At 64.1% G+C, this 16,894-nt stretch overlaps 1 protein-coding gene across 1 annotated transcript; it reads left to right on the top strand.

The window, feature by feature from the left end:
* Window positions 1-3,881: 3,881 nt before the first annotated feature.
* Window positions 3,882-15,843, top strand: LOC110468683 (homeobox protein EMX1). Its single transcript, XM_021526801.3, has 3 exons — window positions 3,882-4,350; window positions 6,481-6,665; window positions 15,181-15,843. Exons 1-3 carry the CDS (start codon window positions 3,990-3,992, stop codon window positions 15,346-15,348), a joined length of 714 nt encoding a protein of 237 aa, XP_021382476.1. The 5' UTR covers window positions 3,882-3,989; the 3' UTR covers window positions 15,349-15,843.
* The last annotated feature ends 1,051 nt before the right edge of the window (window positions 15,844-16,894 follow it).

Raw genomic sequence — 16,894 nt, 5'->3', positions numbered from 1 at the left:
CCGTGCCCGCGGCAGGAGCAGCCGGCCGAGCGCAGGAGGAAATGAAGCCGCTCTTTCAAGTCCGCTGAAGTTCGAACGCGGCGGCCGAGCCGTGCCCGCGGCCGCGCTCCGGGCCCGGGGCCGCTTTTCCCCTCGGTGCCCTTCGGTGGCGGGGCCGCGGCGCTCCCGATTAACGAGGGGACAGCAGCTGCCGGGCCGGCCCGGGGACCCCGCCCCGCTCCGGGGCTCAGATCCGGGGCTGCGATGGACCCGAGCCCCGCCGTCCCTCTGCCACCCACGAACGAGCCTCTACCGCGACCCGGAGTTCGGTGCCCGTGCCGTCCCTCCTTCCCTCTCCTTCCCTCCCCTTTCCCGTGCTCCTCGCAGGACGCCGCGGTTGGGTTTTCCAGACCCCCCGGTGCCCCCGGCATCCCCGGGCCCGGAGCAGCCGCCCCTGCCCGGCCCCTGCGGGCCCTGCGCTGCGCTCGCACGGCCGGCGGCTCTTGGCTTAAAAAGGAAAATGGCTTTTTTCCCTCGCCGGAGCCGCTCCCGGCCGGAATCCGGCCGGAATCCAGCCGGAACCCATCCCGGCTTCCCTCTCTGGGCATTCCGAGGGTAAAGTTTTCCTCTCGATAAACCAGGGGCACCTCCGGCCCGAGCAAGACCCCCGCTCGGCGGGTGCGGGTTTATTCCCGAAGGGATAAAAATCCTGCTTGAGCTATCCGGGAGCTGGGAGCAGGCCTGGCAGCAGAGGGGGAAAGGAAATTTAAAGATAAATTTGAGGTTTTCGGTGGGTTTCAGCGTAGCAGCTCCCCGGTTCCCTTCGGAGCATCCGAGCCGCCTCGCCTGGACACGGAGCCGGCACCGAAAACCACCGGGGCGAGTGGAGGGAAAAACCAAAACCAGGTGAAAATTTGTAAATTCCCGAGAGGGCGATTCGGCCCCAAACCGAAGCCGCTCCCTCCCCAGAACGTTCCTCGGGAGCCGGGGCGCCGAGGGGAGCTGCCGGCGGCGGGGATCCCGCGGGGAGCAGCCGCAGCCCGGCCGCCTTTCCCGTTTTCCTCTCTCGGGAGCTGCTGGAACCGGGGAGATCCGCACGAAACGAAATCCCGGCCCCGCGCCGCGCTCCGGGGCCGCGCATCCCGCAGCGCCCGCTCCGCTCCCGCGGCCGCCGCCGGGCAGCGCCGGAGGGGCCGCGTCCTCCCCGCCGGCCCCGGGGGCAGAGAAAAGGTCGAGGGGAAAAAAAACAAACCCAAAGAGAAAAAAGAAATTCAATTTAATTCAACGGATTAAATGGATTTAAATGAAATTCCACGAGCGGTCCGGAGCCGGGCACAGTTTCCGCCACTGAGCCGAGCTGTCCCCGTGTCCCCTGCCCCTGCCCGATGCCATCCCTTCCCCTCCGTCCCCATCCCTGTCCCTTCCCTCCTTCCCCATCCCTTCCCTCCCATCTCCGTCCCTCCGCGGCTGCTCCCGCTCCGCTCCCGCTGCCCTCTCCGCCAGCTCTCTCACCCAACTCCTCTTCTTTATTTCCACTTTTCCTATTAAAAAATAAACGGAAATATATGTTTGAAAATCTATTTATAAAATATTTCGAATGTCGATTATTTTTTTCCTCTCTCTCTCTCTCTCTCTCTCTCTCTCTTGCGGAAATGAAAATAAAAATGAAAAGAAAAAAAACCGCTTTGCCGACGCTCTCGCTCCATTTTTAGGCTTTCACTTCTCTGGGATTTCGTGTAATTTTGCCTTTCCTGCCCCCATCCTTCTTCCCGCAGCCTCCTGCGGGAGTGTTTCCGCGCAGAGCCCGCGGGCGCGCAGCAGCGCTCTCCTCTCCGCGGGGGGAAGGATCCCGCGCGGAGTATTTCGATCCAGCCAAGTGGAAAATAGACTTTCAACCCCCTTTGTGCGGGAGGGGAGGGCTGGCCGCCGCCTCCGCGGCCCGACAAAACTCCGAGCAGAGCCAAACTGCGGAGTGAACTCGGGAGCGGCCCGCGCAGGGGCTGCGCGCCCGCGCATCCCCCGCGCCGGGGCAAAGCGGCCAAAATCGCCGCTTCGTGCGAGCTTTGGGATTTTTATTTTTTTTCTTTTTCTTTTTCATTCCCGGCGCACGATCGGAGCGGTGGGAAGAGGTTTCGGCCGGGGGGAGGTCCTGCCTTTGGAAGGGGACGCGGAGGGGAGCGGAGCTTGCGCGGGGGGCGGGAGCGGTGGGGGAGGCTTCACCTGTGCTCCCCCCGCAGCTCCGCTCCGCCGCTGCTTTTTTATTTAAATAGGAAAAAAAAAGGGGGAGAAAAAGGAAAAAAAAATAAAAAAGAAAAGAAAAAAACCCCCAACAAAATAAGAAGAAAAAAAGAGGAATTTAAAAAGATTTTTTTTCAATTTTTTTTAGAAGACGGAGGGAAAGCCCCGCCGCAGCCGGAGCCCCTCCGCTGCAACTTCGCGGCGCGCCTGCGGGAGCGGCTCCAGTCCAGTTTTTCGGGCGCTCTCTGCGTCCTTTTGCCTCCTCTGCCTCCCCTTCCTCCCCTGCCTGCCCCTGCCTCCCCTTCCTGCCCCATCTCCCCCTGTCCTCCCCTGCCTGTCCGTGCCTCCCCCGGCCTCCTCGTGCCTCCTCTGCCTCTCCCTGCCTGCCCTCCTCCTCCTCCGGCCTCCTCTTGCTCCCTTTTGCCTCCCCTGCCCATCCTCACCCCCTCTGCCTCCTCTTGCCTCCTCTTCTCCCACTGCCCGGCCCTGCCTTCCCCTGCCCTCCCCGTCCTCTCCTGACCCATCCCTACCTTGATCCGCTCTCCCATCCCATCCCATCCCTGTTTCCCCTGCTTTTCCACCCGGCTCTGCCTCCTCTGGCTTCCTCACCCCGGCCCTGCTCTCCTATCCCATCCCATTCCTACATTCCCTGATTTCCATCCCATCCCTGCCTGCCCCTGCGCTCCCCATCCTGGCCTTGCTCCCCTATCTCATCCCACCCCATCCCCACCTTCCCTGACCTCCCATCCCATCCCATCCCATCCCATCCCATCCCATCCCATCCCATCCCATCCCAACCCATCCCTGCATTCCCATCTCATCCCATCCTATCCCATCCCTGCATTCCCATCCCATCCCATTATCCCATCCCATCCCATCCCATTATCCCATCCCATTATCCCATCCCATTATCCCATCCCATTATCCCATCTGATCTCATCCCATCCCCGCATTCCCTGCTCTCCCATCTGATCTCATCCCATTCCCACATTCCCTGATCTCCCATCCCATTTCATCCTTACCTTTCCTACTCTCCCCATCCCGGCCCTGCTCTCCCATCCCCTTCCCACATTCTTGGCTCTCCCATCTCGGCCCCGCTCTCCCGTCCCATTCCCACATTCCCGGCTCTCCCACCCCATCCCCGCTCTCAGGTCCCCTTCCCACATTCCCGGCTCTCCCACCCCATCCCCGCTCTCCCATCCCATCCCTGCTCTCCCATCCCATCCCCGGTCTCCCATCCCATCCCCGCTCTCCCATCCCGGCCCCGCTCTCCCATCCCATTCCCACATTCCCGGCTCTCCCACCCCATCCCCGCTCTCCCATCCCATTCCCACATTCCCGGCTCTCCCACCCCATCCCGGCTCTCCCATCCCATCCCCGCTCTCCCGTCCCGTTCCCACATTCCCGGCTCTCCCACCCCATCCCCGCTCTCCCGTCCCATTCCCACATTCCCGGCTCTCCCGGCCCATCCCCGCTCTCCCGTCCCGGCCCTGCCTCGGGGCTCCCCGCCGGGCCCGGGGCTCAGGTGAGGCGGCCCCGCCGGTGCCGCCCGCCCGCGGAGCGGCCGCCCGGGGCCCGGGGCTGCGTGGGCGCCCGCGGGTGGGCGGCGGGGCGGGGGCGGAGGGAGGGAGGGGTGCGGGGCGCGGGTCCGCGTGTGTGTGCCGTGCCCAGGGGGAGGTTTCTTGCACACGCACGCACACACACACCGCACACACGCGCGCACCCGCAGGACCGGCCCCGCTCCGGCCCCCCCCCCGCTCCCGGCTCACACCATGTTCCAGCCGTCCGCGAAGCGCTGCTTCACCATCGAGTCCCTGGTGGGCAAGGACGCCCCCCTGGGCCCCGAGGACCCCCCGCGCCCCGCCGCCCTCGCCTACCCCGGCCCCGCCGCCGCCGCCGACGCCGCCGCCTTCGCCCCCGGCTTCCAGGGAGCCGCCGGCCGGGCCCTGTACGGCAGCGCCGAGCTCGTCTTCCCCGAGGCCGTGGGGCACCCGGCGCTGCCCGTCGGGCCGCCCCAGCTGGGGGGCTCGGCCCTGCCGCACCCGCACCCCTTCTTCGGGCCGCAGCACCGCGACCCGCTCAACTTTTACCCCTGGGTGCTGCGGAACCGCTTCTTCGGCCACCGCTTCCAAGGTGAGCGGGGCCGCGGGGGGCGCGGGCCGGGGGCTGCGGGGCCCCGGGGGCTGCGGGGCCGCGGGGCTCCTTCCCGGGGCTCGGGGGGCCCGGCTGACGGCCAAGACCTGTTGCTGCCGTGCCCGCACGCACGGCCGGGGCCCCGGGCGCTCCGCGGCGGGGCCGGTGCCTCCGAGCAGCCGGTGCCTCCGAGCAGCCGGTGATTTCGAGCACCCGGTGATTTCGAGCACCCGGTGGTTCCGAGCATCCGGTGGTTCCGAGCATCCGGTGGTTCCGAACAGCCGGTGCCTCCTAGCACCCGGTGGTTCCGAGCAGCCGGTGCCTCCGCACGCCCGGTGATTCCGAGCACCCGGTGGTTTCGAGCACCCGGTGCCTCCGAGCACTCGGTGCTTCCGAAAACCCGGTGATTTCGAGCACCCGGTGATTTCGAGCACCCGGTGGTTCCGAGCGCCCGGTGCCTCCGCACGCCCGGTGATTTGGAGCACTCGGTGATTCCGAGCGCTCGGTGGTTCCGAGCACCCGGTGCCGGTGCCTTTGCCCAGCCGCGGCCGGAGCGCTCCCGCAGCCCCGGGGCCGGGGCCGGGGCCGGGCAGAGCCCCGCAGAGTCCCGGCCGAGCATCGCGGAGCTCCGGGCGACGGGACCGGCGCCGCCGCCTCCGTGCGCAGCCGAGCCGGGAATTTGGTTTTCTCCTTCCCGGGAACGAAGGGAAGGATTTCGGTGCGGCGGATCTCGGCTCCGCAGAGAGATGTTGTTTGGTTCCGTAGATTTTCTTTCGATTCCTTTTCTTCTCTTAATTTCCTTCTTCTCTTTCTTTCTTCTCTTTCTTTCCTTCTCTTTCTTTTCCTCACTTTTTTGTTTTGCTTCTTTCTTTCTTTCTTTCTTTCTTTCTTTCTTTCTTTCTTTCTTTCTTTCTTTCTTTCTTTCTTTCTTTCTTTCTTTCTTTCTTTTTCTTTCTCTCTCTCTCTCTTTCTTTCTTTCTTTCTCTCTTTCTCTCTTTCTCTCTTTCTCTCTTTCTCTCTCTCTTTCTCTTTCTCTCTTTCATTCTCTCTTTCGTTCCTTCTTTCTTTCTCTTAATTTTCTCATTCTGTCTCTATTTCTTGTATCTTTATTTTCTTTCTCTCCGTTCCTTCCTATCCTCTTTCTTTTCCTTTCTTTAGCTGCATCTTTTCCTTTAGTATTTTCCTTTTTTTTCCCTCGGTTTTTCCCCCCCCGTTTTTCTTTTCTCTTTTTTTGCCTCTCCGTTTCCCCGGCACCGCCGTCGCCTCTGTCCCGCCGCGGTGCCGGGGGGTCCCGCAGCCCGGATTAGTTTTATCTGCTCGGCACCAACCCCTCGTTTGTCCCCGGGGCTCCGCCGGGGATTGCGGCCGCTGCCCGGAGCTCCGGCCCGGCCCTCGGCCCCGGGAGCGGCTCCGGGTCCCGCACGGCCCCCGAGCCCGGCCCGCCGCTCTCCCGAGCCCTCCCTGGGTCCTGCCTTCTCTCTCCGCCTTCAGTTTTCCTTTTCTTCTCTTGCTTTCGTTTCTTCCTACCTTGTTTCGCTCGCTTGCTCTGCAGCTTTCCTGCTCTCGTTCGTTATCCTTTGCTTCTTTCCTTCCTTTTCTTTTTTGCTTTCCCACTTATTGTCTATTTCTTTCCGTCTCCTTTCACTTTCTTTTCCTTCATTTTTTCTTCCTCTTTCTTTCCCTCTTTTTAAAATTGCTTTCCCACTTTATTCCTCTCTTTCCTTGTCCCCTTCCCTCTTTCTTTCCTTCTGTCTTCCCTCCACATTTTTCTTTCTCAGTTTTCCTTCTCTATTTTTTCCCGTCACTTCCTCAGTCTTCCTCCTATTTTATAATTTCTTTTTCTCTCCGTCTCAGTTTTTTCTCTGCCTCCCACCTCCTTTTCCTGCTGCTCTCTCCATCCATCCATCCATCCATCCATCCCTTCTCCCTCTCATTCTTCCTTTTTCTCTCCCTCCCCTCCCTCTGGCGCCGCGGGGCTCAGAGCATCCAGGAGGGAGAACGCGGCACAACCGCCGCAATTTCGGAGCGGGGAACGCTCCTCAAACCCCGCAACTCCCCTCCCGTGTCTCGGGGCCGGGAAGCCGGGCCGGCAGCCGCCGGGGCCGCGCTGAGCTCCGCGTGTGCCCGCAGGGAGCGAGGTGTCCCAGGAGAGCCTCCTGCTGCACGGCCCCTTCGCCCGCAAGCCCAAGCGCATCCGCACGGCCTTCTCGCCGTCGCAGCTGCTGCGCCTCGAGAGGGCCTTCGAGAAGAACCACTACGTGGTGGGCGCCGAGCGCAAGCAGCTGGCCAGCAGCCTCAGCCTCTCCGAGACGCAGGTACTGCCCCCGGGCCCGGCCTGGCCCACCTGGGCCATCGCGTGTCCCACCGTGTCCCACCTGGCCCATCGTGTACCCCACTGTGTCCCCACCCTGGCCCACCCTGGCCCATCGTGTGTCCCACCCTGTGCCACCTGGGCCACCGTGTCCCATCATGTGTCCCACCGTGTCCCATTGTGTGTCCCACCGTGTACCCCGTGTCCCACCCTGTCCCACCCTGTCCCACCTGTGCCACCTGGCCCACCGTGTCCCACCTGGCCCATCGTGTACTCCCCTGTGTCCCCACCCTGTCCCACCGTGTCCCACCATGTTCCACCGTGTCCCCACCCTGTCCCACCCTGTCCCACCTATGCCACCTGGCCCACCATGTCCCACTGTGTCCCACCATGTCCCCACCATGTCCCCACCCTGTCCCACCATGTCCCACCGTGTCCCACCGTGTGTCCCACCATGTCTCATCGTATGTCCCACCTTTGCCACCCTGTCCCACCGTGTCCCACCATGTCCCACTGTGTCCTACCTGTCCTATTGTGTGTCCCACCGTGTCCCCACCGTGTTCCATCGTATGTCCCACCGTGTCCCCACCGTGTCCCACCGTGTCCCACCCATCCCACCCCGTCCCACCGTGCGTCCCACCCTGTCCCACCGTGTCCCGGCCCTGGCAGCGGCACCAGCCCCGCTCAGCGCTCCTGTGTGAAGCCCCGGCCGGGATTGCCCAGCACCCCCAGATGCTGCGGCTGTTCCGGGCTCCTCGGGGCGGGTCTGGGGTTTTTTGGGGCAGCTTTCGGGTGTTCCAGAAGCTGGGGCAGGTTTGGGGCTGGGGATGCGGCTCTGGCGCTGTCCCGGCTCTCCGGAGCATTTTCCCGGCGTTGTTTCTCGCTGGTTTGGGGTTTTTCCCTGGGAGCAATTTGTGGGTTGGAAAATCCTGCGTGGAAAGGAGCAGCAGCCCGGAGGCTTCCCCGGAGAGCTGGAAACCCGTGGCTGAGCCGAGCGGCTCCGGGGCTCTGCTCCAACACCCGGAATTCTGGATGGGTGTGGAGACGGTGCTGCCGAAGGGCGCCGGCTTTGGATGAGACTTTCTGGGATCAGAATCCCCAGGAATTGAGATGTAAGGAGACCCAGGAGAAGCAGAAGGATGAAAGGAAAAGTGCACAGAGCCGGGGGAGAACGTGGGAGCTGGGGCTGAGCATCTCTGTGTGTCCGAGCCCGGTGTTCCGGTGAGCGGCTGTTCCCAAACGCTCCGGGAGAAGGAGTTTTATTTCCCGGGATATTCACCCAGCAGCTGAGCGGAGTGAGAAAGTTTCCCCCAATTTCTGGTGAGGCGGTTGGGCCTGTGCGCTGAATCAATTGCATTTTTAAGCTTCCATTTAGTTGGGAAATGAAGCTGGAGCCGTGGGTGTTCCCAGTACCCGCCTGGCTCGTCCTCGCCCCGGCTCTGCCAAGCAAAAACCTCCAGACGCGCCCCTGGGAGCGGGAAGCTCCCGGGAGGAAAATGTCCCCGGCACGGGGACAGCGGCGAGGAGCGGCTGGGGATGCGGGGAAGCAGGGACGGAGCCCCAAAACCCCCGGCTGTCGGGGTCCCGGGGGTGCTGCTGCCCCGAGCCGCAGCCCGCGGCTCAGCGCGACCCTCCCGGCACCTCCCGGGCTGGAATGGAGAAAAAAGGGGAAAAAAGGACAAACCCCAAAGGTCAAAGAACAGCCGGCAACTTGTCGGGGTGGAAAGGGCAGCTGCGGGATGCCCCAGGGGCAGCTCACCATTCCCCAGCATTGCCTGGAGCCTGAAGGCAATAATTCCATTTACTGGGGAAATGCGGCATCCAACCCCAACCCCGGGGAGGTTTCAGAGCGCCAAGAGGCCGCGGGGATATTTGAAATGTTCGTTTTTGTCTGCTGCAGCCTGTTTGGTGGCGCGGTGGTTTTGGCATGGTTTTGGGAAGCTGCTGCTGCTGGCCGGGACCGCGGGAGGCGGCGGCGGGGCCGGGCAAGGCTCCGGCCGCGGGGGCTTCAGGCAGCGCGGAAACGCTTTTCCCTTCTGTTCTGTGGCTTTGCAAAAATCATTTTTTAAAGAAAAATTTGTTCTAATTACCTGGAGGGAAATAATCGCAGTGTGCCGAGGGATGGGAGACACCCGGGTATTGGGATGGAGGAGCGGGACAGCCAGGGGCTGGTGGCTGTGCCAAACCCAGGATATTATTACTGTTATAATCATTATTAATTCAATATTCGGTGATAAATCCTGCAGGGAATCAAATTTCCACGGAAAACCAGCCCGCTTTACCCACGACACCCATCCTGGTGCGCCACAGGTGTGTTTTCACCTGGGGCTCCACACCCAAAGCCACAGTTTGGGGGGGTTTGCCGTTTTTTCCCGGATTTAACAATTCCCAGCCGGGCTGCAGCTCAGGGCTGTGCCTGGCCCTGCTTCCCAGCGGCTTTTCCCTCTGGAAAAGGGAATTTTGCCCCGCGGGCTGTGCCAGCTCCGGGTCCCCAGCCAGGGAGCAGCACCCGGAGCAGCCCAGGGGAGGTGAGAGGGGCTCGGGTCCTGCCCAGCATCGGGAAATGTTTTGGGATTTGGGGGGGGGGATGGCGCCGGGGTTTAACCCCTTCCCAGCCGCTGTGCTACGAGGAGCTGCATGAATTCGGGGTCAAATTCCAACAGCAGGCCCGGAAGAGCAAGATCAAAGGGGCTGGGGGAGCAAAAGGCAGCTCGGGGCCCGGAGGGAAATCCAAAAGTGGGATGGGGAAGGCGCAGGGAGGGCTCCGGAGGGAGTGTGGGACGCTCTGAGCCAGGGGAGCCACCGGGGGTTTGGGTGGGACGGGGACACGGGTGTGACCCAGCGGGCATCGAGAGGGGTGTGGAGGGGGTTCTGGGCAGGGTGGTGGATCTGGGATCAGCAGGATCCCAGCCCTGTGCTGGCACTGGGATCAGCAGGATCCCGGGCACTGTGTGGGATCAGCAGGATCCCAGCCCTGTGCTGGCACTGGGATCAGCAGGATCCCGGGCACTGTGTGGGATCAGCAGGATTCTGGGAACTGTGGTACTCTGGGATCAGCAGGATCCCGGGCACTGTGCTGGCACTGAGATCAGCAGGATCCCGGGCACTGTGTGGGATCAGCAGGATCCCGGGCACTGTGTGGGATCAGCAGGATCCTGGGCATTATGGTACTCTGGGATCAGCAGGGATCTGGGCACTGTGGGTGCTCTGGGATCATCAGGATCCCGGGCACTGTGGGATCAGCAGGATCCTGGGCACTGTGTGGGATCAGCAGGATTCTGGGAACTGTGGTACTCTGGGATCAGCAGGATCCTGGGCACTGTGTGGGATCAGCAGGATTCTGGGAACTGTGGTACTCTGGGATCAGCAGGATCCTGGGCACTGTGTGGGATCAGCAGGATCCTGGGCATTATGGTACTCTGGGATCAGCAGGGATCTGGGCACTGTGGGTGCTCTGGGATCAGCAGGATCCTGGGCACTGTGTGGGATCAGCAGGATCTCGGGCACTGTGATGCTCTGGGATCAGCAGGGATCTGGGCACTGTGTGGGATCAGCAGGATCCCGGGCACTGTGTGGGATCAGCAGGATCCCAGCCCCTCTGGTGCTCCAGGATTTTGTGCCGGGCTGGGATCTGAGCTGTGTGCTGGGAATGGGACGTGCCGTGTCCTGTCGGGGTGGGCACGGCTTGGCAGTGCCAGTGCCGGTGGCACCAGGTCACTTCCCCTGCCAGGGGAGCAGCCGGGGCTGGGAAGGCGCTTCCCTGGATTCCCCTGGCATCCGGAGCCAGAATTCCCAGCAGAGCCGCTCCAGGCCCGGCAGCTCGTGGGGCCAACCCCACCTGGGACCCCAAATCTGCATTCCCAAAGCAGAGACCTCCCCCGGCTCCTGCAGAGGGAACTTTGGGGTGCTTGTGGGGTCTCCAAGTGTCCTGGTGTCCCCTCTCAGCTTTGGGGTGATTATGGAATTACTGGATATCCCAGTGTCCCTCAAAGCTTTGGGGTGATTATGGAACCCCTGGATATCCCAGTGTCCCTCAAAGCTTTGGGGTGATTATGGAATTACTGGATATCCCAGTGTCCCTCAAAGCTTTGGGGTGATTATGGAACCCCTGGATATCCCAGTGCCCCTCAAAGCTTTGGGGTGATTATGGAACCCCTGGATATCCCAATGTCCCTCTCTCAGCTTTGGGGTGATTATGGAACCCCTGGATATCCCAATGTCCCTCAAAGCTTTGGGGTGATTATGGAACCCCTGGATATCCCAGTGTCCCCTCCTGGAGCTGCCCCTGCAGGGACAGAGCAGCCCCGGCCAGGGGCTCGGTGCTGGCTGTAATTAATAATTAATAATTAACAGAGCAAATGCCTGGGAATCACAGGAGGAGAAAGATGCCCAGATAGAGCAGAGCGGCCCCGTGAGAAGCCCCGGGCCGGCAGTGTCCCCTGAGAAGTGTCCCCAGAACCAAACCCGGCAGGTTCTGGGGTGTTTCAGGAGGAGAGTCCCCGCAGGGACAGCCGGACAGGCGGGGGTGCAGCGCTGGCCGGGCCGGTGGCACTTCGGGGGACAGCCAGCACGGGCGGTGCCACCGGGGCTGGTCCCTCCGTGCCCCCTCCAGCCCCACCGCGGTGCCCTCAGCCCCGGTGGCTTTTAGCTGTCCCCGATGTCACCTCGGGGCCGGCGCTGGCTCCCGGTGCCATCGGCGCTCCCGGGGATGTCCCGGCGGTGGCCCTGGCGGCCCTCGGGCGCGGCACGGGTGGGAACGCGCCGGGAAGCGCGGCTGGGAGCCGGGCTTGGGGACGGGACGGGGATGCGGGAGCCAGCCCGGTGCCACCAGCCCTGTCCTGAGCAGCAGCCCGGGCCGGGAGGCGACCCCGGGGACAGAGCCGGCCGGGGATGGCGGCGCCGGGAGCTCGGCACGCTCCGGCACGAGAAGGGTTAATGTGGCACGGGACAACACCCGGGCTCGGGGCTTGGAGCGGCTCCCCCGGAGCGCGGGGGCGGCACGGGAGGGCCGGGGAGCCCCGTCCCGCAGGAATGCCGGCCCAACCGGGCCGAACTGGGCCGAACCGGGCCGAACCGAGCCTGGCAGAGCCGGGGTGGGAATGCTGATTTGGAATGGGAATGTTTGCCTGGGATGGGAATGTTTGCCTGGGATGGGAATGCTCATCTGGGATGGGAATGCTGATCTGGAACAGGAATGCTGATCTGGAACAGGAATGCTGATCTGGGACAGGAATGCTGATCTGGGATGGGAATGCTGATCTGGGACGGGAATGCTGAACTGGAACAGGAATGCTGAACTGGAACAGGAATGCTGATCCAGGATGGGAATGCTGATCTGGGATGAGAATGCTGATCTGGAACAGGAATGCTGATCTGGGACAGGAATGCTGGCCTGGGATGGGAATGCTGATCTGGAACAGGAATGCTGGCCTGGGATGGGAATGCTGGCCTGGGATGGGAATGCTGACCCGGACAGGAATGCTGGCCTGGGATGGGAATGCTGACCCGGACAGGAATGCTGGCCTGGGATGGGAATGCTGACCCGGACAGGAATGCTGGCCTGGGATGGGAATGCTGGCCTGGGATGGGAATGCTGACCCGGACAGGAATGTCGGCCTGTGCTGCCGCGGGGAGGCTCCGGAGCAGGAGCAGGAGCAGGAGGTGCCTGTGGCCGGTGCTGAAGGACAGGGGGAAAAGGGCTGAGGATCCCGGGATCAGCCCAGTGCCAGAGGCTGCAGGACCCGGAACGGCGGGACAAGGCTCAGCCTGGGCTGGGCCGGGCTGGGCTGGGCCGGGCTGGGCTGGGCTGGGCCGGGCTGGGCTGGGCTGGGCTGGGCTGTCAGTGCGGCCAAGCAGCGGCACCGAGTGCTGCGGGCCTGGGAGCCAGGCAGGGTCTGCACCCTGCCCGGGGCATCCTCATCCTGCCCGGGGCATCCTCATCCTGCCCGGGGCATCCTCATCCTGCCCGGGGCATCCTCATCCCGCCCGGGGCATCCTCATCCCACCCAGGGCATCCTCATCCTGCCTGGGGCATCCTCATCCTGCCCAGGGCATCCTCATCCCGCCCGGGGCATCCTCATCCCAGCTGCAGCCTCCTCATCCCAGCTGCAGCCTCCTCATCCCAGCTGCAGCCTCCTCATCCCAGCTGCAGCCTCCTCATCCTGCGCCGCTGCCTGCAGTGTCCCATTCCAGTGCCATCCCCCATCGCACCCACTGCAATCTCCCATCCCACCCCAGCGCCATCCCTCACCCCCTGTCCCTGCCTGCAGCACCCAGCACTGCTCCCTGCAGCATCCCAGCTGCAGCAGCCCTCACCACCCCAACTGCCACATCCCGCATCCCATCCCGCATCCCATCCCGCATCCCATCCCGCATCCCATCCCGCATCCCATCCCGCATCCATCCCATAACCCTGCCTGCAGCATCCCACATCTCTTACCCCATCCATTCTGCTTCCTGCAGCATCCTGCATCCCTCACCGCTGCCACCAGCATCCCTCCTCGCTGGCATCCCCCATCCTGCATCTCTACATCCTTACATCCCTGTATCCCTGCATCCGTACATCCCTGCATCCCTGCATCCTTACATCCCTGCATCCCTGCATCTCTGCATCCCTGCATCCATACATCCCTGCATCCCTGCATCCTTACATCCCTGTATCCCTGCATCCTTACATCCCTGCATCCCTGCATCCCTGCATCCGTACATCCCTGCATCCCTGCATCCTTACATCCCTGTATCCCTGCATCCCTGCCCGTGCCATCCCAAATCCCTGCCTGTGCCATCCCAAATCCCTGCCCGTGCCATCCCAAATCCCTGCCTGTGCCATCCCAAATCCCTGCCCGTGCCATCCCAAATCCCTGCCCGTGCCATCCCGCCCCCCTCCATGCCCCAGTGCCCCTGTGGGTGCCCTGAGCAGGCCAGGCTGCCCCTGGCCCTGTCCAGCCCTGTCCAGCCCTGTCCCCACTCCCAGTGCCTCAGTCCAGGACCAGGCCTGGGCCAGGACTCTGGGGAGGGAGGCGGGTGGGACCCCCGGGATGGAGACTCCAGGTGTTTGGGACCCCCGGGATGGAGACTCCAGGTGTTTGGGACCCCCGGGATGCAGAATGGGACCCCCGGGATGCAGAGTGGGACCCCCGGGATGCAGAGTGGGACCCCCGGGATGCAGAGTGGGACCCCCGGGATGCAGAATGGGACCCCCGGGATGCAGAGTGGGACCCCCGGGATGCAGACTCCAGGCGGCTCCTGGGACAGTTTGTCTCCAGCCGAGCCCAGAGCTCTCCTGAGAGCTCCGTGTGCTCCGTTCCGGGTGGATAATCGGAATTCCGGTCCCGGCTGGAGGGCGGGGATGGCTCCCAGCGCCATCCCGGTGGCACCGGGCCACGGGCGCCGTGCTGTGGCACCCTGGCACGGCTGGCACGGCTGGCACGGCTGGCACGGCTGGCAGCTGGAGCAGGGCCGGCCGCGGGAGCCCGGCCGGGCTGACGGGCTCGGGGAGCTGCGGGAGCGTCACCCCCGCGCCCCTGCCCCGTCCCCGGGTGTCACCGAGCGCCCTCCACCCTGCGAGGCACAACCGCACCTGCCCCCGTGTGACACCTTGCCGAGGGAAACTGAGGCACGGAGGGGCGGCTGTGGGAGCGCTCCTGGAGGGACGGGGACAGGGACGGGACGGGGACAGGGACAGGGACAGGGACAGGGACAGGGACGGGGACAGGGACAGGGACAGGGACAGGGACAGGGACGGGGACAGGGACGGGGACGGGGACAGGGACAGGGACAGGGACAGGGACAGGGACAGGGACAGGGACGGGGACGGGGACAGGGACGGGGACAGGGACAGGGACGGGGACAGGGACAGGGACGGGGACAGGGACAGGGACAGGGACAGCGATAGAGGCAGGTACGGGGACAGGGATAGGGATAGGAACAGAGACATGGATATGGACAGGGACAGGGACAAGGCAGGGATGAGGACAGGGACAGGGTTAGGAACAGGGTCAGGATCGGGGACAGGGACAGGGATAGAGGCAGGTACAGGGACGGGAACAGGGGCAGGGATGGGGATAGGAACAGAGACATGGATATGGACAGGGACGAGGATGGGGATAGGGCAGGGATAAGGACAGGAACAGGGATAGGGACAGTGACAGGGACAGTGACAAGGACAGGGACAAGGATATGAACAGGGACAGGGACAGTGACAGGAGCAGTGACAGGGACAAGAACAGGGACAGGGACAGGGACAGGGATTAGGACAGGAACAGGGGCAGGGACAGGGACAGAGACAGGGACATGGGGACAAGGACAGGGACAGGAACAGGGATGGGGCCAGGGATAGGAACAGGGGCAATGACAGGGATAGGGACAATGACAGGGACATGGACAGGGACACGGGGGCAGGAACAGGAACAGGGACAGGAGCAGGGGCAATGACAGCACCAGGGACCGTCGGGCCGCTCTGCCGGGCATCCCGAGCCCCCGGGGCGGCCGGAGCCCATTGCGCCGCGTCCCGCCCGCAGGTGAAGGTGTGGTTCCAGAACCGGCGCACGAAATACAAACGGCAGAAGCTGGAGGAGGAGGGCCCCGACTCGGAGCAGAAGAAGAAGGGCTCGCACCACATCAACCGATGGCGCCTCGCCACCAAGCAGCCGAGCGGAGAAGACATCGATGTCACCTCCAACGACTAAGGCGGAGCCGGGCTCCTGGCGCCGCCAGCACGGAGAGCAGCCCGGGCCGGGCAGGGGGCGGCCGGGCGGCCGCAGCCCCCGCGCCGTAGGGACCCCCGCCCCGCCGCCTTCCCGGGGCGCGGGGCCGAGCCCGTCCCGCCCCCGGCGCCCGGGGGTCCCTCGGAGGGGCTTTGGGGGCGCTCCCAGGAGGGACAGGAGGCTGCCAGGGCGGCCCCGGGGCGCGCATCCTCCTCGGCGCTGGAGCCGGGCAGGTCCGAGCAGCGCGTCCCACCAGCAGCTCGATGCTCCAGCCCTTCTCCCTTTGCCTTTTTATTCTCCTTTCCCACCCTTTCACCCCCTCCCCTCCAATTTGGTTTCATCGTTTGGGGTTTTTTTATGACGGTTTCTTTTAATTTATTCTCTCTCTCCCCGTGCCCGTGTGCGCGCGTTCCCGCCCGTGGGCAGCAGCTGGAGCGAGCGTTTCCGCGTGGAAATAAAAGAAAAACGCGCTGGGAACTGCCCCGGGCACCCGCGGGCACGGCGGCCGGGCTGGCACCGGGGAAACTGGGGCACGGGGGGCACTGGGGGCACTGGGAGGTGCTGGGGGCACTGGGGGCACTGGGAGGTGCTGGGGGCACTGGGGGCACTGGGGGCACTGGGAGGTGCTGGGGGCACTGGGGGCACTGGGGAGTACTGGGGGGCACTGGGAGGAACTGGGAGGAACTGGGGGGTACTGGCAAGCACTGGGAGGCGCTGGGAGGCGCTGGGAGGCACTGGGGGCATTGGGAACACTGGGGGCACTGGGAGCTACTGGGGGGCACTGAGGGAAACTGGGGAAAACTGGGAGGCACTGGGAGGCACTGGGGGCACTGGGGGCACTGGGGAAACTCAGGGGCACTGGGGGCACTGGGAGGCACTGGGAGGTGCTGGGGGCACTGGGGGTACTGGGGGTACTGGGAGGTGCTGGGGGCACTGGGGGTACTGGGAGGCGCTGGGGGAAACTCGGGGGCACTGGAGGGCACTGGGAGGCACTGGGAGGTGCTGGGGGCACTGGGGGTACTGGGAGGTGCTGGGAGGTGCTGGGGGCACTGGGGGCACTGGGGAGTACTGGGGGCACTGGAGGTACTGGGAGGTGCTGGGAGGTGCTGGGGGCACTGGGGGTACTGGGAGGCGCTGGGGGAAACTCGGGGGCACTGGAGGGCACTGGGAGGTGCTGGGGGGCACTGGGAGGTGCTGGGGGGCACTGGGAGGTGCTGGGGGCACTGGGGGCACTGGGGAAAACTGGGAGGCATTGGGAGGCACTGGAGGCACTGGGGAGTACTGGGGGAAACTGGAGATCACTGGGGAGTACTGGGGGAAACTGGGGGGCACTGTGGGCACTGGGGGCATTGGGAACACTGGGGGGCACTGGGGAAACTGGGGGGCACTGGGTGGCACCGGCAGAGAGGGAACAAGCAGAGTTTGGTGGTTCCATGGCGGTGGGTGAGGACAGGGGGGTCCCGGGGGTCCCCCAGGTGGGACAGGTCCGGGGGGGTCCCGGGGGTCCCCCAGGTGGGACAGCTCTGCC

The sequence above is a fragment of the Lonchura striata genome, chromosome 4 (genome assembly GCF_050655825.1).
Source record: "Lonchura striata isolate lonStrDom1 chromosome 4, ASM5065582v1, whole genome shotgun sequence".
Taxonomy (NCBI): Eukaryota; Metazoa; Chordata; class Aves; order Passeriformes; family Estrildidae; genus Lonchura; species Lonchura striata.
Note: the sequence above shows the minus strand (reverse complement) of the source record. Positions and strands in the feature narration are given on the sequence as shown.

What these genes read in the sequence shown, in the direction of transcription:
- LOC110468683 (XM_021526801.3), top strand. Translation starts at nt 3,990, where the DNA reads ATGTTCCAGCCGTCCGCGAAGCGCTGCTTCACCATCGAGTCCCTGGTG. An exon ending in CTTCGGCCACCGCTTCCAAG is followed by an intron (nt 4,351 to 6,480) that starts GTGAGCGGGGCC and finishes GTGTGCCCGCAG; the next exon opens with GGAGCGAGGTGTCCCAGGAG. An exon ending in TCAGCCTCTCCGAGACGCAG is followed by an intron (nt 6,666 to 15,180) that starts GTACTGCCCCCG and finishes TCCCGCCCGCAG; the next exon opens with GTGAAGGTGTGGTTCCAGAA.